General features: G+C 39.2%; 2 protein-coding genes across 7 annotated transcripts in view; one reads left to right on the plus strand and one right to left on the minus strand.

Moving 5' to 3' along the window:
- The window catches only part of IDUA (alpha-L-iduronidase), a 48,157-nt gene that overhangs the window by 21,207 nt on the left and 5,208 nt on the right, over window positions 1–21,742 (minus strand). Inside the window, exon 1 of one of the 4 annotated variants that reach the window (XM_027780286.2) lies at window positions 19,645–19,773. The exons of the other annotated variants lie outside the window; for them this stretch is intronic. Within the exon in view, the coding sequence (XP_027636087.2) occupies window positions 19,645–19,718 (74 nt within the window). The 5' untranslated portion in view covers window positions 19,719–19,773. Of the gene's footprint in view, window positions 1–19,644; window positions 19,774–21,742 lie in introns of those variants that run through there. 4 annotated transcript variants of the gene reach the window in all.
- On the plus strand, window positions 1,480–19,645 carry SLC26A1 (solute carrier family 26 member 1). 3 transcript variants are annotated; one of them, XM_027780284.2, is made up of 4 exons: window positions 1,480–1,500; window positions 4,371–4,453; window positions 14,640–15,290; window positions 16,662–19,645. In XM_027780284.2, the coding sequence occupies exons 3-4, from the start codon at window positions 14,670–14,672 to the stop codon at window positions 18,180–18,182; spliced, it is 2,142 nt and encodes a 713-aa protein (XP_027636085.1). In that variant the 5' UTR covers window positions 1,480–1,500; window positions 4,371–4,453; window positions 14,640–14,669; the 3' UTR covers window positions 18,183–19,645. The 3 variants fall into 3 exon arrangements, with proteins under 3 accessions (XP_027636085.1, XP_005232887.1, XP_027636086.1); XM_005232830.4 differs by lacking the exon at window positions 1,480–1,500 and adding an exon at window positions 7,719–7,797 and having other exon boundaries at window positions 4,370–4,453; XM_027780285.2 differs by lacking the exons at window positions 1,480–1,500; window positions 4,371–4,453 and adding exons at window positions 7,603–7,774; window positions 12,217–12,220 and having other exon boundaries at window positions 14,620–15,290.

Genomic DNA, 21,742 nt, shown 5'->3' on the forward strand with positions numbered 1-21,742 from the left:
TTACTTACTTTTCCAGCTCTGAGGAATTAAATGAAGCCTGTTTAAAGTTCAGGTTGTTACTAAGACCTTGTTTGCTCCAAAACCACCAACTCTACATAAGTTTCTTGTTCTGAAAACCTCTGGACTGTAAAAGCAGATACTAAGGGAGAATGAGCACTACAGAAATGATACTTCAGAGTATATGAAGGGTAGGATAGCCATCATTAGCATTCACCTTTCCAGAGGCTGCCTTCTCAGCACTTACTGCTCCACATTTCCTCAATGTCAACCAAAAAATCCCTACTAGACTGGTACTTCAGGTTTGATCACAAGATCATTAATAAGTAACTATTAAATCAGCAGGCTCCTGGGTTATTAATAAACACTTCCCTCTTCTGAATGCAGTGGAAGTTGACAATACAGCACTCATTTACAGCAGAGCTGCTTCTACCATGTTCTTGCTCCATGTGCTCTGGCTTCCTGTGATCATTATGATATGGTAAATTGGCTGCCTTCCATGAAATCCCCATATCCCAAAATAACCATGATCACTTGACCTTTTCAGGTTCATGAACACCGATTCTTCCTCCTTGGCAGTCCTCAGGCAAAACACAACCTGTGCTTTTCACATGTGCTTTGCAGATCTAAAACTTCATTCAGAGGCTTTTTCAAAGTTACAAGGCCAAAGACTACTGCATCCATGCTAAAGAACTGGCATACTTTATTACTTCTTCATTTATTTGTTAGCATTAATACTTGCCTGCATTTGCTTCTCAGCTATATTGTTTGTATAAGCAGGGACTGAAAATCTGCTTGCTTTACAATTATGGCACAGCTTCTGCACAGGAGCACAATACTGAAGACTTCATTCAGTCCGTGCTGCCCGGGCCCATAACATGCATAATTCACTCACCCTAAAGTGTGCATGAGTCAGCCCAGCAATAATGGGAGGATGCATTACAAATCCACATAGCCAGGCAGCATCCAGCCCTTGCTGATGTCACAGCTTGTCACAGTTAATCCATCCATACAACCAGCCAGCATGACACATGCGCAAAAAGAAGGACGGGTATGAATCTTTGTGGTTTAGGAATAAACTGGCTTCAAAAATGCAAAATGCATCCTCTGTTATTTATTGGAAATCACTGCCTCTTCCACAAGCTGGCGAGGAGGCTGTGCATTCAGCTGAATCTTTTTCTTTTTTTAAATACATAAAAATAGAATTGACTTTGATTTATACAGCATCTTAATTACCTTCTTTCGTTTTTGAAATCAGCGTTATTTGAGCTTCACCTTGCAAAGCAACTCACAAAATCTTTGTTGTGATCTGGCTAAAACTCACATGCATAGAAGTGCAAGCAAACAATGAATGCTTTCAAGCTGATGCTAATCACGGCCTATGATTTTCCATTTCTTACTCAGCCTGCTTTTGTGAGCACAGCCTCAGTCCTTTCAGCAATGAGCGTGCTGTGTGTGGGGGGACGAGAGGCAGACAAAGCATCAACAGCTTCCTGTGCCAAGGTGAGTTAGCTTGCTAGGAATATTGTTAGACTGTTGTGTCTTGTCTCCCCCCTCCCCTCACTCCCTCCCTTTTAAAACAAATTCAAGATGTAAAAGGGGAAACAGGCTACAAAAGCGTAGCAATCTAGGCAAAAGCTATAAGGTATTTCAGTGTCTTGCCTCTCCGAACACGCAAACACATCCAATCAGATCATCTAGGCATGGATAATTTTGACTGTTGTGAGATCTTGTTGTGATCGCTTGTTGAGATCCGTTGTATCTACACTCATTCACAAAGAGAAGTAATGAAATAACAATAAGGCAAATCCAGTAGTAGAAAATGCTTTTTCACTAATTGTTCACCACAAATTCAAAGGCTCAGTCAGTGCCTGAAAAGCAGGCTCAATCTATATAGTGAGTAGGCTCACTGTATGTGAGCTGGGCTGCTACAGGACACCTTTCTTTCTGATTGAGTTTGATGTATGGAAGTGATTTCCTCCTGCATAACACATGGCTCTATGTATAATATTCATTGTAGTTTTATACTGTTCTTGATGATGCAATTCCAAATAATGTCATCTATAAGGAAAAGTTTTAGAAAGAGGGGACAGGGAGACTAAATCCAAAATGAAGATTAAAGGGTGACTTTTGAGATGCACAAGGAAAAGGAATGATAACCAAGTGCTAAAACTTACTTGCTTCAAGCACATAACTCTTTTCGGCACTGCCTGGGAGAGCTGTCACTGAACTTTTCTTTCCAAGCAGCAACAGAACTGTTCTCTGTATGCATCCAGCATTCTAATTCAAGCACCCAGCCTAATACCGCACCTTCAGTAACAAGTCTCCATGGTATGTGGCTTCATTTCACAGTACTGTTACTGTCACTCCTTCATTTTCACATCTTTATTTTCTGTTTATGCTCATTCTATTCTTTTGCCTGTTAGTCCTATGTGGAAATATAGTCCAAAAGTAAGTGAATCCAATTATAGCACAGGACATGGCTTATTTACTGTTGTATTATAACAACAAGGAGTTGGAATGGTTGCCCTTCCTGCTGCCAAATATGCAAGAAGAACCAAATTCAACAATGCTCTACTTAGTCTGCTCTGTACATCTTGCAAGCACCCAGGATCATCATAGATTCCACAAACATACTGCAACTGGACCTGAAATGTTGCATTAATGCACGCTGTGTTACTTTCATGAGGTGTCTAACTTTTTCCATCTTACATTCTCAAAACTTGTTTCCACTTGGTGAGATCTGTATTGAGAGGCATCTAACAGGACAACTAACGAATGGTCTAAGAAGAGAAAGACATGGAGCCAAGCACTGCAGGTGTAGTGATTTGCAGCCAGACTTCTCAGCTGATGTACTTCTCTAAAAAGTACAGATAGCACATGGTGTCTGACGAAGTCCAGCTGCTCCTGGATATATTTGCATGGCAGATGTACTTTCAGGTGTGTCTTTCTATATTAATCATTGCCTGCCCACAGGCAACTGTATGTCTAACTTGAATATATCACTTATTTGCAAAACAAAAATTAGAAGAGCTTCACTAAATGATACCGCGTTAATTTCCTAATATTTTACTGATGTTTAATTGATGGTGAAAAAGCACAATGAATGTGTCATCCACTGTCTTGCTCCTATCTTGCAGAATTTTTGGGATGAGTGGTTTCTGAATACTTCAGAACTAACAAAAGAGCGCTATAACCCAATACTGGAAAGAGCAGCACTTCAAATGGCATCCCAGTGTCTGTTTTTTGCTCTTGAATGTAAAACATAGCAAAACCTCTTACAATTAAGGAGGTAAAACCAATTAATAGCATCTATAGGGAGTTTTCAATGAGATGCAAACCTGCATGTCTATAAACTGAAAGCTGATCTATTCCAAACCTGGTTTTGGCATTACAATTCAGGCTAGTGATGTATTATTAAATACAGCAGTGACAGCTCTTCCACTCCATGAGTCTTCATGTCATCTATAATCCTTTTTTCTTCTTTCTTCCCCCATCCCAAACAGTTTCCACTAATATGAAAAATACCTCCCTTTTCAGCATAAAAGTGCATTACATTCTGTTCTTATGAAACAGGAAAATTTACCTCACAATGCAGTAAGAAACTCTATTTTATTTGTACACAGAAATGGGTTTTGAATATCCAGTTAGGATTACGCATGAATGCAAGGAATGGGCAAAGAAGCTTCAGTATTCCTGAGACAATCCTTGCTACAGTAAATTCACCACTTAAGATTTACAAATATCAGTGGTAATGTTCATCCTAAACCAATCAATAAGCAGGCTTTGGTACCACAGTTCTGGCTGTTCAGGGATGAAACAACAGGCAGTTTTGTTTACCAGGCAAACAAGCTCATGCATTTCACACTCAATGGCAGTGGAAGGTATGTAAAGTCTTCCTAGACATTAAGATTCCCTCCATGATGTATTTTAATAAAAATACTTTTTTCAGAAGACACAACTCCATTAATAACCATAGACAGCTCAACACTGTGTGTAAGGACAGTTCCACACATTAAATCCCATTTAATACATTATTTTTTTGTTTAATTCAAGTTAAGTATACAAAACCCTTCACAAAAAAAGTGAAACTGATAAAGCTAAGTCAGAACTGCACTTCTAGTTGATCCCCATGCACTGCAACTGCTCTATTAAATAAAATAGCAGGGATGAGTAAGAAGGCAGAGATTATCACCAGCCCCTGCAATATAATGATTTTAAGCTTATCTTCCACCTGTGATTACACTCTACAGGACAAAGATTTTTTTCCAGAGCTACTGTTTATATATGTTATCTCACTGTAAACACCATTGGAGTAATAGCATTGGACAGACACAAACCATAAATACAGAATTTCTAATCTACTCTTGTAGAAAGCTGTGCTCCTGGGGAACTGTGCTACTGTGTGCTGATAAGAAATCAGTTGTGGAGCTACTGCAGCTACTTTGTGCCTCTGGTAAGTGCTGATCAATTGTTTCTGTTTGTAATGGGAAACAGAACGAGGGATGCATAGTAAAGGATGGTCTTACTCTGTTTTGAATAGATGCATTTGCACTGAACCTGCAGATTTCAAAGGTTTCTCCTGCAGCAGGGACTACAGAAGATTTTTTTTTTAAAAAAAAAGCTAATCAATAACATGTCGCTCCCCTCCCACATACACATAATTTTCAGCTGTGCTGGACACTTGCAACAGCTAGAGAAGGACTGTCAGGGATAGCACATAGAGGTTTTTAAAAGAGTAGGTGCTTATTTTTAGTTCTCTCATCTTTCCTATTAAATAGCAATAAAATGTATGCCTTTTAAGCACATCACCTGGTCACTATGGTATAAAGACAAACTGTAGACTAATTGAGGCTTGAGGGCATTTCAAATAATTCAGACATCAGTCTTAAGTGTTTTTTATGATTCGCTGAATTTATGAACTTCAAACACTTGCACAGAAGGAAGAACAAGGCTATTTGTCGTATGTACTTTTGAATATTTGATGTTATTGATAGTAGCCCTGTAAACAAACACTTTTAACTATGGTTCTGTGATTCTATGATTAATTTTCCCTGTATGATTAATATTCCCTGTAATATTAATTCAGTGTTATTTCTTTAAGCATATAATTAGGTTACTGGATATGAACTGTATGTAGTAATGTTGTGAATTATTCTGAGATCTTTGAAATTCTCAAGTAAGTGTGTCAACAAACCAAATACGTTTCATATGTTTACAGCATTTATTTCACAAATACCACCAGGTAGATTTTGCTTTTAACCTTTTGCAGTTCTTACTCCAGTTAATACTAGGCATCTGTTTATAAGGATAAATAGTAAGTCACACAAAGGAAAATCATCTGTAAACTCTCAATTATTGGTCAATGGTCTTTTCTTTTTTAATGTAGTTTCTATTGTTGATGATAGGTGTTTCATTGTAGCATGTCTTTTGGTTATTTTGGCCAATTACCATTGTTTGTTAAATACACAACTGAGCATGTGACATGGAAACACAGTTCTTCTAGAACTAAGTCCTGCCTTGTTAGTGTCAGTGGAACTCAACCAGGATGCCAGGGGCTGCACACTCAGAATTATTGCTGGCCTGAAGCCTTGTGTAGCTATGTAGTGTGGATTAGGATCCCTATAATTAAAGCAGTGATGAACCTTCTGCTATCAATACTTTTGTATGTTAAGTAAAGCTTATTCATCATAAAATGTAGTTTCTCCAAAATTAGATTATTTTCACAACTCCTAGAGACAGAATAAGAGACTGCTTCATTTTGTCAGGTTTTTTTCCCATGTGGAATTGTCCTGTCCAGATATATTCAGCCCCACTTGAATGGTGCTGTGCCTAAACAGTGTTCATGTATCTCAAAATTATGATTTGAATTTTTTTTTTAGATTTCAGAAAGCACTATTTTTAGGCTAGCCTGAGCCACAACAAAGTTAAAACCGACTCTATATGGTAGGGGTCAAGTTATAATGCAAACATCCTGTAGTACCTTTACAAGCCTGATATTAGGAAAAATGCTGTGGAGAGAAATGCAGAGGTTTCTTTGGGGGGAAAAAAAAAAAAACAAAAACCCCAACAAGGTAAGTGGGGCAAAACCCAATTATTTTGCAAATTCCAGGACTGCAAATACTAGACAGAAGTTGCACAGTTTGCAAATACTGGAAACATGCTCTAAAGGAGGACAGAGTAGCCAACCTTACTTTGGTCTTGAAGCAGATGGCTTGAACATTTTAAGAGGTCATTAGAGAAGATGACTCTTGGTTCTAAGAATTATGTAGTAAAATGGATGAAAGAACAAATTTGAGAGACTGAGTTCAAGTCACTTTATCTTACAGGCCTGAAAAGAAATCAACAGAAGCAATAAAGCCATTTTCTATTCTGTGGTGCACAAGACTAAACAGACACACTATTTTACTGCCACCAGTGTACAAAATTCATTATGCAAATTAAGTGCAACTGCTTCCCTTTTATTCTTAGAGCTACCTTGGGAATGGCAAAAGAACAGGAATGCTTGACAAGACTTTCTACAGGGAAGGGGCAAGAAAGAGGATGTTACTAAGAATTAAATGACCACCTTTAATTTTTGGGATTAGAATGTCACAACTACTGTCACCAAGTTTGAGTTCTTGATAACAGCCAGTAGTTTTACGAATCTATGACTAGTTGAGCACAGAGGTGATATGTGCTTCCTCTTCTGTTCCACCTTCGTGTTGGTGTTTTGACTTTTCACTTCCGTAATTGTCAACTTTTCTTTTTATTTTTAAAAAGCAGCAAACAACTTTTTGTGCTGGGATAAAAGACAATGTTGTAACCTGGCCCTCTGTAGACATGCTTGTGCACAGCACCCCCCTGCAAGCACTCCTGCTGGCAGGAAAGGAGGCACCATGTTTGTCTATCCAGCAACACAGTCTTTTTCAGACCTTGCACTTCCCACCTCAGATTCTTATTGCATGCATGTTCATGTTCTTCCTTGGCTGAGAAACATACTTCCTCATCCCTTAACTTCTAGGCCAACTGAACACAGTTCCTGGGAGACCTGGCCTTCTGCTCCAACTGTTAATCTACACCGCTTAGTAACCATTAAACATAAACTATCACCTTTGTCAAGAAGAAGAAATGGATGATTATTTATCATTTGGACAGGTCTGCACCTATCCAAAGAGCTGAGAGGGGACTCAGTCACTTACATACCTCACAAGAATGAACAGACAGTCAGTCTTTGTTCTGCTGATCTGCCTACATTTTACAGTCTTCTGTTTACAGAAGCAACAACAGATCTTGTGATCTGAACATGCTGACGTGTAGAAATGGAACTCTGACCTCCAACAGTCCCATCCTATGTGCTGAGCAGCACAGTACTTATTCCAGCCCACAAAATGCTCAAATCTCAGGCAACATTGCAGTTCCATTCTTATACCTTGAAAACGCAAAATCAAAAGCTAGTGCTATATGAGGATGCATAAACCAGGTCAAATCTCAGATGAGAAGCAGCTTCAAAGGTCAGAGATGTACTAGCCTGAACTCAGCATAATTTTTGGATCAGCGTTAGTTAATTAATAATCTTACACATTATTTAAACTCAAATCCTCAGTGAGTGCTGCACATATATCAAGTTTTCAGAGCGGTACAAGTGGCAACACACTACCAAGCAGCAAGCTCAAGATTCCATAATTACCCATTCTTCCCTTGAGGAATACTTAGCTAATAATTATCCTTTATGCAAATAGAGCAAAGCCTGACTGAAGACGTTCATTCATTCCAACGTGCAAAAACAGAGCCGAACGTTCCTGTCAAAAAGCTATCCAGGTAAGAGATTTGCCTGCCCTCCCACACCTCTGAGCTCAGGTTTTATTCATTCTTTGCCTGTTTGCAAAGGTGCAAAACTGTCTCTTTTCAGTCAGTTTGCAAACTGGTGATGCTTTTTAAATTCTGTCATTATTCTGTTTCTCATAAATATTAATTATAAGGTAGATACTGGGCAAAGGTTTGTAAAACACATAGCCAGCTGCAATTGGTATGAAAATAATCTTTCCTGCAAACCCTGATTTGGGAGTTCAAGACCAGCCATTTGGTTAGTTTTTATTTGTAGTTAAGAAAAGTGGCCTATATGATGCTTGTCTGGTTCTCAAAGTATAAATTATTATTAAAACTGAGCATGTTCTTAGTAATTAAATATGAAAGAATGTTTCCAAAGTATTGTCCTCATTGCCTGTTGTAAACCCAAGATATCACAGAAGGCAACAGGAAAAAACATGAGAATGTGACTCAACAAACTCCAGCAAAACCACAGGGCAGAAAACAGCATAGTGTTTAGCTCTGTGGCTGGTGACTAAGGTCTTGGAAAGCTGTCTTGGAAGATTTTTTTAAAAATCAGACCTTCACTTTGGACCAGCTACCTTTCCGAAAGCAAGAAGTCTGATATTTAGGAATATTCTTTGACCCCACAGAAAACATCTTTTTAGTGGTCATGCCCTAGGACTCTCCAGAAGAGTAACGCTGCCTTGCCTTCAAGTGCACGCCAATATTTTGACCAGCACGTTCTGGAACCCCTGAAAAAAACCAGCCCCTGGAGGAACAGTGAAACTGCTTGATCATTTATTTCCAAGGTCTGATCATTCCCAACAATGATCTGATGGGCCAGCCTTTAACAACAGCTGCTGGCTGGCTGTGTGAGTTCTGCTGTAGCCTGCTCGTCACCTCTGGGATTGTTACATGTCATGGTTGTCATCTTACCCAGTGGGACACTGCACTGAGAGTCCTTGGGAAAATATGAATTGAACCACAGCTGCTGGCAAATGCAGGCATTTGAAAAGGAGCCTAACTTGGCTTGGAAATCCTAGATCAATCTATAGCTGTACGTAGAAGTTGTGAATTGGAGATTTTAATTAGAAACACACAAATCTAAAAGACTGCTTGACTCTTAGAGTAACTTCTTAGTATAGCAGTGTTAATTTGTAGAGGATTTAAGACTAATGTTCTGCCTTTTCTGACTCACAGAGACCAATAAACTGTAATATTTTTTCCTCTTTCAATTTTGCATTAGCACAACATTGAAACTTAATGGGAAAATGCTTTGAAGCCACAGTCCTTTTCCCAAATTTAGTAAAAAACTAAGCTCATGAAGTTTCACATGATATTTCTAAAAAGCACTGCAACATTCTTTGCCTATAGCCTGAAAGCTTGCTAGGTCAGTGCTCAGGTCAGTCAGTTAAATAAAGGGTTTTGGTTGCTGGCACGTTGCTGAAGCCTGCTTCCAAGTACATCTAGGTCTTGATGCTCTAAAGCTGAAAATACAATAGCTTATGCAAGACAAAGAGAAATACCATTTCACTTGTTCTGTCACTTGATCCTTCTAAAAATCATAGGTTATGTTGACATTTCTAAGTAATTCTGCACAACAAAACAGATTAATAAATCAAAGTAGTAGGTGCTAAAGCAGTATTGTACCGTATGGTATGCATTTCAGGGGATTTTATTTCAGACCAGTCAGGTTGCACAGACTAAATGTCCTCACCACATCTGTTCAAATTTACCCAAAGAACCAACTGCTGGCTCAGGACTTTATGCTACCATAAAGGGTCGAGTGCACTGGGGCAGAGCTTCTGGGTTACTTTCCACTGAAAAAGTGTCTGGTTTGCAAGCCTAACATGTCTCTGTACATTGAATCTATGCACTGTAAACGAGGCTAACCAGGGATTTTTTTCAAAACTGTGTTATGCTCAAAACCAGAATAGTAATGTAGTCATAGCCATGAGAGACCAAGAGAGGTTTCTTATAGGCAGAAAATGTTGCTAGTATGAAAGATGAGTAACATGAACAGTTTAATCAACATCTATATGTGTTTTAAATCAAATGCTTAGCCAAACTGTCTCTCATGTTTTTTCTGTATTTATGCAACAAAAATACAGTGGAACTTCAGGTGATAAATACAAAACCTGCTCTACCACATTAGATTTTTAGCTGATTTTCCATAGTTCGAACATAAAGAAAATTGCATCACCTGGCTCAAACTAAAGGGCTCTATCCTAAATTAACACTCGCAATCACTATTTCTGCAAGAGTGAGTGATTCTAGCATACAGTTGTGATATAGTCAGACTTCTGTCCTGAATACAGCATTTAAGAGACCTTAGCATAAAGAAGCAGGCTCACCCTGCCTACTCGCTCTTGGACTTCCTAGAGATACAGCTTCAGATTTTCTGGTGGACAATCATAATGGGAAGACAAAAGGATGCATCAGAATAAAGTTTTTTGGGGCTGTGCCGTTTCACAACAAGAACAACTCAACTAGCCAGAATGGTTATATGTGTACCAGCAGAAACTCCTTGCCAAGGAATCTGCAAAGAGAAATCCCACTCACCATGTTGTGATGGATGTTTCCTCCCCTTCAGAGAGATCCCGTCAGGTCAGTGGCATGGTGAAAAGACAGAAAGGTGGGACTAGGGCCAGCTGGAAAGTTAGCAGTTTGTTTGACTTGAATGGTTCTTTGCTCTGTTTCTCCTTTTCACAAGAGAAAGTCACTGCATTTAATGTGAAAGAATGGGTGGTTCAGGCACTGGTTCTGCTCAAGCAGGGGAAAAAAAATTAAAAGCTTTTTGGTTTTGCTTATATGGTCAAGGACAACTTGAAAAAACTTAACTGTGAAGATTCCAAACATCAAAATACAATTAAAAATAACCAAGACTACTTTTCATTGTAACGATATGGATGATACATATGTATATGAATGTGTATGCGAGTAACTTTCATTTGTATTAAACAGCTGAGAATGTTCTGATACCAAAGTCAATGGACAGGCATGTTCTGTGTTACATGCTGCTTCATCTGCACAACACAGCTAAGAACAGCAAGTGATGGGAAGCCTCCCCTTGAATAAAATACAAGCATTATGTTCTGTGAAGCTTGGGGGGGCAAGGGGGAGCCTGAAGTAGGGGTTGTCCCTTTTCTTATAAACCAGTTAGTACGGACTAAACTGAAAATAGGTCAGTTTGGTGAACCAGTAGAGGAATCTATTTACTGGCACCCCTAAGGGTCCTGAATGTTCTCAAGTATTACTACTTTGGAATAACAGTGTTGTATCTCAGTGCCAGAATCAGAAGGCTGGAGTATACTCATGTGCACAGGCATAGACAGATCTGCTCTTCACCCTCCTGTCTTTGGAGATGGCAAGAGCACTGGAAGCTCCCAGCTCTCTGCTGGGCTGCACAAATGTGCAGGGGATAGTATGCAGCCATGGTGGAATCCTGTTTTCTTCAGGTGAAGCAACTGAGTTATTACTGAGCTACAGGCATCAGAGCCTGAGAATTCTTGGGTTACACAGCTGAAAAATGTTTCACTGGTAACAACATCACTGCAGCTTTACTATGTTCTAAAAGCAACATTTAACTATAAATACTAACAGTTTCTGGAAACCGAAACCATCTCATTGTAGAGCTGTTTCACAGCCAGCACGTTCATTTGACTTGGCTTCTGAAAATGCATCTAGCAGAATAAATGGCTATTTACAGGAAGGAAACTTTTATTTTCAGAAGAAAAAAAACTGAAGAAAATTACTTTCTGTCAGTATTTGGCTGTCTTTTAGCTCAAATGCATTTATTCCACCATGAAGAGTTATTTGATCTTTGTCTAAAATGCATCAAAACTGCTGAAAAGATATACGCTTCATCATACTAGCTTTTTTGGTTTTTTTTCAAAAAGCGATTATTTTGATTATCCATTAAAGTAGTACAGCTGAGATGCATTACTAAATTATCATTCATACACAAGATGTCTTAATAGATTTCCAGAGTAATTATATTCCAATAATCTGATATATTAAAAAATATTATCATCCCTCAGGAAGCTGCACAAACTGCATATGTGTGACTTTTAATGGGGGATTTTGAAAATACAAATTTACTTGTGTGAGTTTAAAGAGAGACAGACAGCAACTGTACAATTAAAATATATGAGCCTAGTGTACAGAAGCTGATGCAATCTTTTTTATGTAGCCTACCAAAAACACTCATTGGATATTGAACTGCCCACTAGCTTTTAAGTATGTAGAATAAGGGCACCGTATTTATTTCCTGGCTGTCTGAATTCACTTGGCTGTAAGAAGCAGGTGGCATTTGAATACGACTTGCTGTCCTCACACACAAGCCTCTCATTCTCCAAACTAATTTAGGTAAGACAGGACGTTTTGGGGTTTTGTATCGGAAAAATGAGTCTTCATTACCATTGATAGCATTGTGTACTTCGTAAGCTTTAAGTGTATGCTCTTACATATTTCTCGTGGTGGTGTAACTTTTATCTTTTCTCTCACCTTTGCATTCTAACAAACACCAGATCCAACCTATTTCTTGCCTTGTCCAAGTAGATCTTGCCTAGCATAACCACACAGTACATTAAAGTCTAAAGTAAATTTGGCATTACTGATAAAAATACCCATCAATCTTTCCAAATAATTACATTAAATTGTAATTAGCTTTCCCTTATGATGGAAATAAACCTTACTTACAAACATAAAGAAAATTATACAGTGGGAGCTAAAAACTGTTTAATGTAATCGAGATGCATAGAAATTTACTGATTTTTAAAAACATATTTAGTCTACTATGCAAGTCATTTTCAAGTTGGGCAATGAGTCCACATACATCTAATAAGAATCTCTTTTCTGCCTTCTACCAAATTATGAATTACCTATCTGCAACACTTAAAACATCCTGTTTCAAGTTGTGGTTAAATTTTGCATGGCCTTAGAAATCACACTGTGTCATTTAAAATAATACCTAGGAACTTGTTCAAGACTTCTGCTCTAGTTACAAACACATATCTTAGTGTTTTCAATTTGCTGGCAAAAGGTATTTGTTAAAATCTTGACAAAATCACTAAGCATGATAGAACACTTTGTAATAAACCACTCTCTATTTGGAGTGCTACAGATTAAAAGCTGTTGGTAATCTATTCTTTTGCTTATTCATTATGCTTCCAGTTGGTCTCATAATCCTTTTGGGTTTTTTCAGCTTGGAATTCTACACTTTACTGGGTGTTACCAAACATTAACAAATCAAAGTACTCTTACTAACAAAAAAAAATTACATATGATATTTACACAGAGAGTGATTACTTCTGTCACTAGAGTCTAAGCTTACTATCAACTGATAAAAGCATCAAAATATACCAACAGAATACTGTGCCAGTGAGCGTACTTCCAAGTTTTAGGAAATTGATGGCTTCTGCCTCTAGATGCTAAAAGAGGAAAGAAACAGCTTTAACTTGTAAGTGAAGACAAGCTTTGAAATTATACTGCGTGTCACATCTGGCACCAAAAAGCTTTGTTGCAGAGATCCTGGCTGTTTATGACAGTGTGAGAGGCTAGGCTTAAGAAATTCTTCTTTCATCAAGATTCTGCATACTGTTGTACTAGTACATATACTCTCCTTCTAAGCCAATACAAGTCATTCCTTATCTCCCAGTACTTACATATAGGCATCCACTCTTGGAAGTCACTTCTTTATTTCCATGGCAAACCAGAAGCCAGGATTTGCCACCTGGCATAATCTATTTCACATTGTCCACCTTCCTGCTCTTATTTTTATTTTTAAATTGTTTCAGGTAGGGCTCTTGCATGTTACACTGTTTTGCCTCTCAGTCATGTCCCTACCTACCCTGAAATGATTTATGAAGGCACTAAGTTAATTTCAACTTGACAATTGAGTAAAAATGCAGAAATTGAGTTTGGTGAAAACAGTTGTGCTCATAGAGGCAAGAGACACCAAAAGCACTTCCATCTGGAGAATACAACTTTTCCCAGTCTTTATGAATGAGAAAACTGACATGCAGGAGAACTACATGTTTGTTCTGCTGCCCACATAATTATTTATTGTATCTTATTCCCCGGAGAACAAAGTTAGAGTAACTATGGGTTTAAACTTGAAAATACTAACAAGTAGCACTCTTCTGAGATGGTAATAGATTCCATCATGACGTATGGTCCATATGATGCCTAAGTGGTATCTGTGAGGAGATGCTTATTAATTAATGGAAGCTGCATATCAAAATAATCTACAGTTCAACAGGTCCATGTTATGTAGCAGCCTCTAAGAGTCCACCAATGGTTTGTGTACAAAGTTTTGCATAAGACTAAACTGTTGCTCTCCAGAAAACTGCTTTACAGGTTCTACTAGCAAAATTTTTCTCCTGTGCATTGAGGAGAGCTGCAGTGACAGGTCACTACACCACATGTGACTTCCACATCAATGACTACAAGATGTGCTATTAGAAATACCACAGCCTACCTCGTTAATATATGTTTATTTCACACTACCAAGTGCTGCCCCTGATCAAAGACACCTCTATGATGGAGCATCGGAAGAGCTGATGAAAATACCTGTACAAAGAATTTACTAATTTAACTCCATTTTTCCTTAGTAAAACAAACCAGATTTAATCAAATATACTCTTAAATGTCTGCAAGAAAGGGCTCAATCTGCAGACTTATTTTTTAGTGTCACTGAAATTTGTGTCACTGAAGCCTTGTGGTGGTGTTCTTGCTGGGATAATGCTTCCTTAAAAGCACAACCGTGACAAACTTTTAGAATTAAGCATCTATGCTAAAAAGAAACCTTCACGAATGGCAACCTAATAGCAGTTTTCTTCACACTGCAGGAACACATACATGAAGTAAACACCGAGATAATGGAAACAGGACTTGAGGCTACCAGGATAGAAAAGCATGCCTCTCCCTGCTTTCTCATGGAAAGAAAGACTCATGCCAAGATTAACAGGAAAGAAGTCATGCTAGCTAAGCTGAGGAAGAGCTGCTCCTGCACCCCAAAGAAGATGAAGAACTTTGTCATGAACTTCCTTCCTGTTTTACGATGGCTTCCCAAGTACCAGTGCAAAGACTATATCTGGGGGGATGTTATGTCCGGGTTAGTGATTGGGATCATTTTGGTGCCCCAAGCAATTGCATACTCACTGCTGGCAGGTCTGAAGCCCATTTATAGTCTTTACACATCATTCTTTGCCAACATCATCTATTTCTTAATGGGCACATCCCGTCACGTCTCAGTTGGCATTTTCAGCTTGATAAGCTTAATGGTAGGACAAGTTGTGGATCGAGAACTTCTCTTGGCTGGGTTTGACTTAAATGATGATGTCCCACCAGCCCCGAGTGGTGGCTCTGAGCAGAATGACACTCAGTCCAGCACAACTGCCTTCAACCTTACAATTGCAGGGATGAATGCTGAGTGTGGGAAAGAATGCTATGCTATTGGCATTGCTACAGCTTTGACATTTGTGGCTGGAGTGTATCAGGTAAGTGGTTGCTGACATCCAGAGGCAAGGTATGAAGTTCCTAAATCTTCTTTGCACGACCTAAGCTTTCGTTTGACTCTCATTTCAATAAGAGATAGAGCATCAGTTCACTTGAATGACCTTGGACTGTTTTCTCCAGGAAGCCTAACTGCAGACAACACAGAGAAAGCAAGAGGTAGGCAGTTTTCTTAGCTACTAGTAAGCACAGGTAAAACAAGAGTCTTCTGTGAGACCATTAACATTGTTTTGACACTCTACTGTCTCTGAGCCTTGTTGTTTTCATGGGACCATGAATCCAATACAGATCTTACCATGAGGGAAATTCTCAGGTAGCTGTGTACTTTAACAGCGAAAAAAAGAGTTCTCATCCCCTCGATACTTTAATGAAGGTGCAGACCCACTCATCTACTTCTGCACAGGTTCAGAATGTGCAGCTCCGTGTTTTGCTAGTGCGTACTATGCTCTACCAAACGGCTGCCCAAAGATATTTCAGAAGCAGAAAGGACAAGAGGGGAAATAGATTGACTAACCTATGTCTCAGACCATAGCTGTGCTGACTCTTTGAGACTTACAAATGTGCTGCTTGTTACAAGGATACCAAGAGAATGCAAAAGGAAGCAAGATGAACATACCGATCTATTAATTGTGTGTGTGTGTATATATATACATATTTATGAATTATGACAGAGCTAGCTATCTTCCAGTTTACTATGAAATTTCAGATCACATTTATGAACAACAAAATGTCCTTGTGAAGCTATTCTTCCCAAAGTCATGGAAGGAAGGAAAAGCAACTAGTTAAGGACAGTATCCTGGGATTTGGGAAAGTTTGTGAGCACTTCTGGCATTTCTGACCTTAGGCATGCCACAAAGGCTGCCTGTGCTCCATTCTTCCTTCTGTTCACAGGGCTCAAAAGCTGCTTAATGTAACAGTGCCACTAAAGCAGGGATCTTAGCTGTTCAAATTCTGTTTACAAAGCAATGGTCATAAGTTTTAACTTTATTCACTTTAAGACATGAAAAATAGAAAATTTGCTTTAGTATAACAGATGCCTTTTTTGGATCCATTGCTCTTTTGCATTGGAAATAAAAGGCAGACAAGCCACTTCAGTGGAATCACTTCAGATGAAGGTTTGATTGACCCTGTCTCAAACTCCTCATTCACCTCCTGGTTTTGTAGCATCCCACAACAGTAAAAGAAATCCTATGGTTTAAAAGCAGACTGGAAACATGAAAGGGTAATTCCTGTTCTAAGATTCAAATAGCCAAATGCTATCTGCCTCCAGCTAGTCCTCTCCCATCTGTACTTTATTTGCAGCACCATTCAAGGCTCAACTGTTTTTTTAAACTTTTTTTTTTCTGTCTCCTCAGGTTCTAATGGGAATCTTTCGTCTGGGTTTCATATCTATGTACCTATCTGAGTCTGTACTAGATGGCTTTGCAACTGGTGCTTCCTTAACCATTTTAACAGCTCAAGTGAAGTATCTGATTGGAATAAAAATCCCACGTAGCCAAGGGCATGGGATGCTTGTTATTACCTGGATTAACATTTTCCGGAACATTTCTCAGGCTAATCTTTGTGATGTCATCACAAGTGCCATTTGTATCGTGGTGCTGGTCACTGCTAAGGAACTGGGAGATCGGTATAAGCATAAGCTGAAATTTCCTCTGCCCACAGAGCTGGTAGTTATCGTTGTGGCAACACTAGTGTCACACTACGCAAAGTTAAATGAAGTATATGCATCCAGTGTTTCTGGAGCTATTCCAACAGGATTTATTCCCCCCAAGGTACCACATTTCAGCTTAATGCTCCGAGTTGCTATAGATGCTTTGCCTCTCGCCATAGTCAGCTTTGTCTTCACTGTATCCCTTTCTGAAATGTGTGCAAAGAAATACGCTTACACCATCCGAGCCAATCAGGAAATGTTTGCTGTGGGCTTCTGCAACATCATTCCTTCTTTCTTTCACTGTTTTGCAACCAGTGCAGCTCTGGCAAAAACACTCGTCAAAACATCTACAGGCTGCCAGACTCAGGTCTCTGGAGTAATTAGTGCAATGGTGGTTTTACTGGTGCTGCTTTTCTTGGCACCTCTTTTCTACTCCCTGCAGAAGTGTGTTTTGGCTTGTATCATCATTGTCAGCCTCCGAGGAGCCCTGAGGAAGTTCCGAGATGTGCCAGCACGGTATCATGTGAATAAGGTGGACACGCTTGTTTGGGTTGTTACCATGTCTGCCTCTGCCTTGATCAGCACAGAAATAGGGCTGTTGGTTGGCATTGTTTTCTCCATGCTATGCATCATTGTTCGGACACAGCGGCCACGGACAACCCTGCTTGGTCAGATCCAAGACACCGACTTTTACGAGGATGACTTAGAATATGAAAATCTCTCTTCTGTTCCAAAGGTCAAAATATTCCGTTTTGAGGCCCCACTTTACTATGCAAATAGAAACTACTTCCTGAAGTCTCTGTACAGACTGACTAACTTTGATCCTAACCTAGAAGCTGCTAGAAGGAAGAAATATGAGAAAAAGGAAAAGCAGCATCTGAAAAAGGGAGATCACACAACTGCTAATGGATTGGGCACCAGAGAAACCACTCTGCAACTAGTTCCTAAGCAAATTGATTTCCAAGCCTTAGTTTTAGATTGCTCTTCCATCTCATTTTTGGACACCACTGGAGTTAATACTCTAAAGGAAATCCTGAAAGACTACAAGAACTTAAATGTTTCTGTTCTCCTGGCTTGCTGCAATCCCTCAGTGATAGACTCTCTGAAAAGAGGAGGTTACTTTGGGAAAGATTTTGGAAGTACGCAGGAAATGCTGTTTTACAGTATACATAATGCTGTGCAATTTGCAAAAGACCAAAAGCTTCCAGCAGATTGCTCAGTTTAATCCTGTTCCTTCCTTGATGATTCACTACAAAAGTGACAGACGGAAGGGGCAGTTTGCAATAATTACATTATCAGACACACTGTTGACTGTGTACAGCAATGGGCCTACAAGCCATCCTCCCCTGAAGAGCTTGGCTGTTTGTGAGATGCCACATATAACAGCCACTGGGGATACACTTCAGGACCAGGATGGAACAGGTTGGATTATTACCTGCACCTTCACTTTAAAATCCAGGTGATGTGCAATAGGGCAGATTGTGATTGACTTCTCTCTTGTGTCATGATCATGTGTGACCACGTATACATCATAAGACTGCTGCACTAGAAGGTCTGCCCAGTGTCAGCTGACTCTCCCAGTGGTTTAATGGCTGGTTTCCGTTAAGAGGGCTAAGCCATGAAAATGCAATCAATCTAGCATCTTGGGGACACATTGGTTTAAATTCTGGCTTGCAGTTTCCTGCCCCTTCCATCATTCTAGTTGCTCCTAAACAACTCCCACTATTTGTATACAAATAATTGTATAAAATATTGTACAATTTAGTATGTCTCTCCACCTCAATTACACAGCCTTAATAACACGAACTGCCCATGATCCATCACAGGTTCCTCTCAAAACTATCACTTCCAAAAATTACTGCTGGAGGCACCTGTGTTATTGGCTTCAATCTGTGGTAATTAGTTACTGAAGGCTGTGATACCCTTAATGATGCTGCAAGAAATATGACTCTGACACGCAATTTTGTAACTAGTAAAAGGATAAACAGAATTAAGAAAAATGAATGGCTTTAACAGGCAGTCACACAGTTACCCAAGTAGTTGTACCATCCTGTAAAAATAAAAGTTGCTTCTGGTGCGCAGATGCAATTCAAATTCAGGGATACATAGGGATGATCAATCATGAAACCTCATAACTGTGATGCAGCACAACATGTTGTTCCGACAACTGCCTGCCTGGGTGCAAAGAGAAACAGGAGAAAAGAGGGTAGGGTGGGAAGGTAAATCTGTGATCTGCCTAGAAGGGGAGTGATCAGTCAGTCTGAACTGGCTGGCTGGTCTCTGATGCAACACTAATGAAGCTTTACAGTAGCACACCTGGGCCAAGTAAAGGGAGCAATGCTTTTTAAGTTGTGCATCCCCATATGCTGGAAAAACTCCACCACTGTTTGTACATACTACAGATGTTTGGTGTTGGTTTGTTGTTTGTTATTTTTTTCCTGTCATGTTATTCTTTGATTTGAGGTCTACTAAACCATGTTTTCCAAGGCTGGGTTGCTTTCTATAATAATTTGCATTAACTGCTGTTCATTCTGCTTTGTGTCAAATGATACCCCCAGAGTCAGTTGTGTTATTATATACATGTTCTCTCTTTACAAATATGTATAGATTTAGATTTTCATTGTAACAGAGTTAGTACTCTGGCCTACGGGCAGAATATCCTCTCTCATACTCAAGTTTATCATTACCTGCATGAAAGATAGGAGAGCTGCTCCATCTTTCTCTCCTTATTCATGGCTGGCTCACAGACAGCACCAAGCATGGAAGGAAATTCTCTCACAGCTGTGCCTCTTACAATTAGCAGACTGTAGAAAAAGGTTCCATGTATGCAGAAGCCATTTCTCTGCTGTGCCATTCAAAAACCAGAAAAGTGAGGTCAACACATCAGGTGACTTGTTTATTTAAGCTTTTCAGGTCTTAAATGAAAGAACACCCAAACTGAGGTTCTTCAGGTGCCCCAGAGCCTGTCAGGCTCTCAAGAACAAATATTTTATTAAAGGAAAAGCAGTGCATTCCCAAAAGATAAAATAAAAAATGTCTTCACAGAGGTTGAGAGTAACACAGTATTAGCTAAGTGATTCAATGCAGATATTTTCCTGCACTCATTATAAAAGTGTTATCAGCTGCACACTGTTAGTACTGCCAAAGCAGTAAAACCTGACAGAAATGTCTGTCAAGAGATTAAAGGATTGACCATTGGCAGCATTTTCCTGCCATAAAACAATTTAATTACATTATCTTTCAAACTGCTGACTTGGTATGACTAGCTTCTGTCATAAAAGCAAATGGGCACAGCCCAAGGACAAAGTATTGCTTTGTGTCTGCTTCTGTTTGTAACCATTCTTTGACCAGGGAATATCTCTTTTAAGGACCTACCAGGGCCTAGCACAAAGAAGTGAATTTACAGAAGTCACTGCCAGACAATATAAATACAGACACTCTAAGGCTGTTGTGCCAAAGCAAGCTCTCATTGGAAGAAAATGTAATTGTTTCAGTGCAAAAGAACACACATTCTAGCAATTTAGACTTCATCTGTCTGTATGGGTCAAACTACCAACCTAGAACACAAGGCAAAAAAAGCAAAAATACCCTTAACTCTAGATGAATCTCATTTTAAAAGAGAACAAAAAGCAAGAGAGATTCCAATGCAAGGTGTATCCTTGCAACAGTCTCTGGAGAAAAATGAAGAAAGGCTGTCCTTCTCTTATCCAGCAGGCTAAGAAATTAAGAGTCAGAAGTCTCTTTTTCATATTTGTTGCAAGAATGGCACCAAAAGATACCTCAGCAAAGAAACTTGGCTATGCATATGAGGGTGGGTAGGCTTTAAGACTTTTACTAGGAAGAAACTATTGACCAGAAAAAAACACAAGAACAATTTGTTTCAGTTTCATTCGCACAGCTGGCTCACAATTGTGTTGGACAGTGTCAAATGCAGCCGGGAAACTTTCAGTGCTATGATGTAAGGATGCTGGAAGACTGTAAATTATTTCTAAGTAGTATATAAAAAGTAACTGAAAAAGCAAGCCTTTCCCTGGCACGTTTATGTTTGCTATACCACGTTATACCAAGATTAAGGGTATCACGATTGAAAATGTTAAAACCTGATGATCTTCTTCTTTCCTATTCTATCAGGAATGACTTGGAGAGGAGCTGGGGACTGGCTTGTAATTCCAACTAAGTTAATACTAATGCTGAAATAAAATCATTATATGCCTTTTAGGAAATGTTATATCCATCATGTATCTAGACTGTATTTTTTTTTTTTTGCTGTGGCACCTTGTATAAATCATGTATCCAACAACCTTTAGTACTGCTACACAAGAATAGGAAAGGATTCTTAACTTGCAGACTGTGTGGGTCCCATGGAGCTGGAAAAGAGCTGCGAACCTCAAACTTCCCTGTTGACTAGTGCAACAGGCCAGAATGTGCAGTCTAGCTGTCAAAATGGCTGCATTTATTGGCACTGGTAACTATCAACCAGGGATCTGTCCAGTCCATGAAAGACACCTTGGGTTCCCCTGCAACTATAAGTATTCCTGTGTCACATGACCTAGAGACAAACACATACTTTTGGTTGGAAAATAAAATGAATAGATATTTGAAAAGTTTTCCTTGTGATATCCTTTCATGGGTGGTGAAATAATAGGATAACTTGGAATAAAGAAAAAGGTAAGAGGTGGGTTTGCTGTCCTAGAAAAGGGTTAAAATACAGGGATGCACTTGGCATTGTGGGATTAGAAGACATAATGAGAAAAAACACTTTAAAACTGAGAAGGGGAAGGTGCT

This window comes from Falco peregrinus, chromosome Z (assembly GCF_023634155.1).
Source record: "Falco peregrinus isolate bFalPer1 chromosome Z, bFalPer1.pri, whole genome shotgun sequence".
Taxonomy (NCBI): domain Eukaryota; kingdom Metazoa; phylum Chordata; class Aves; order Falconiformes; family Falconidae; genus Falco; species Falco peregrinus.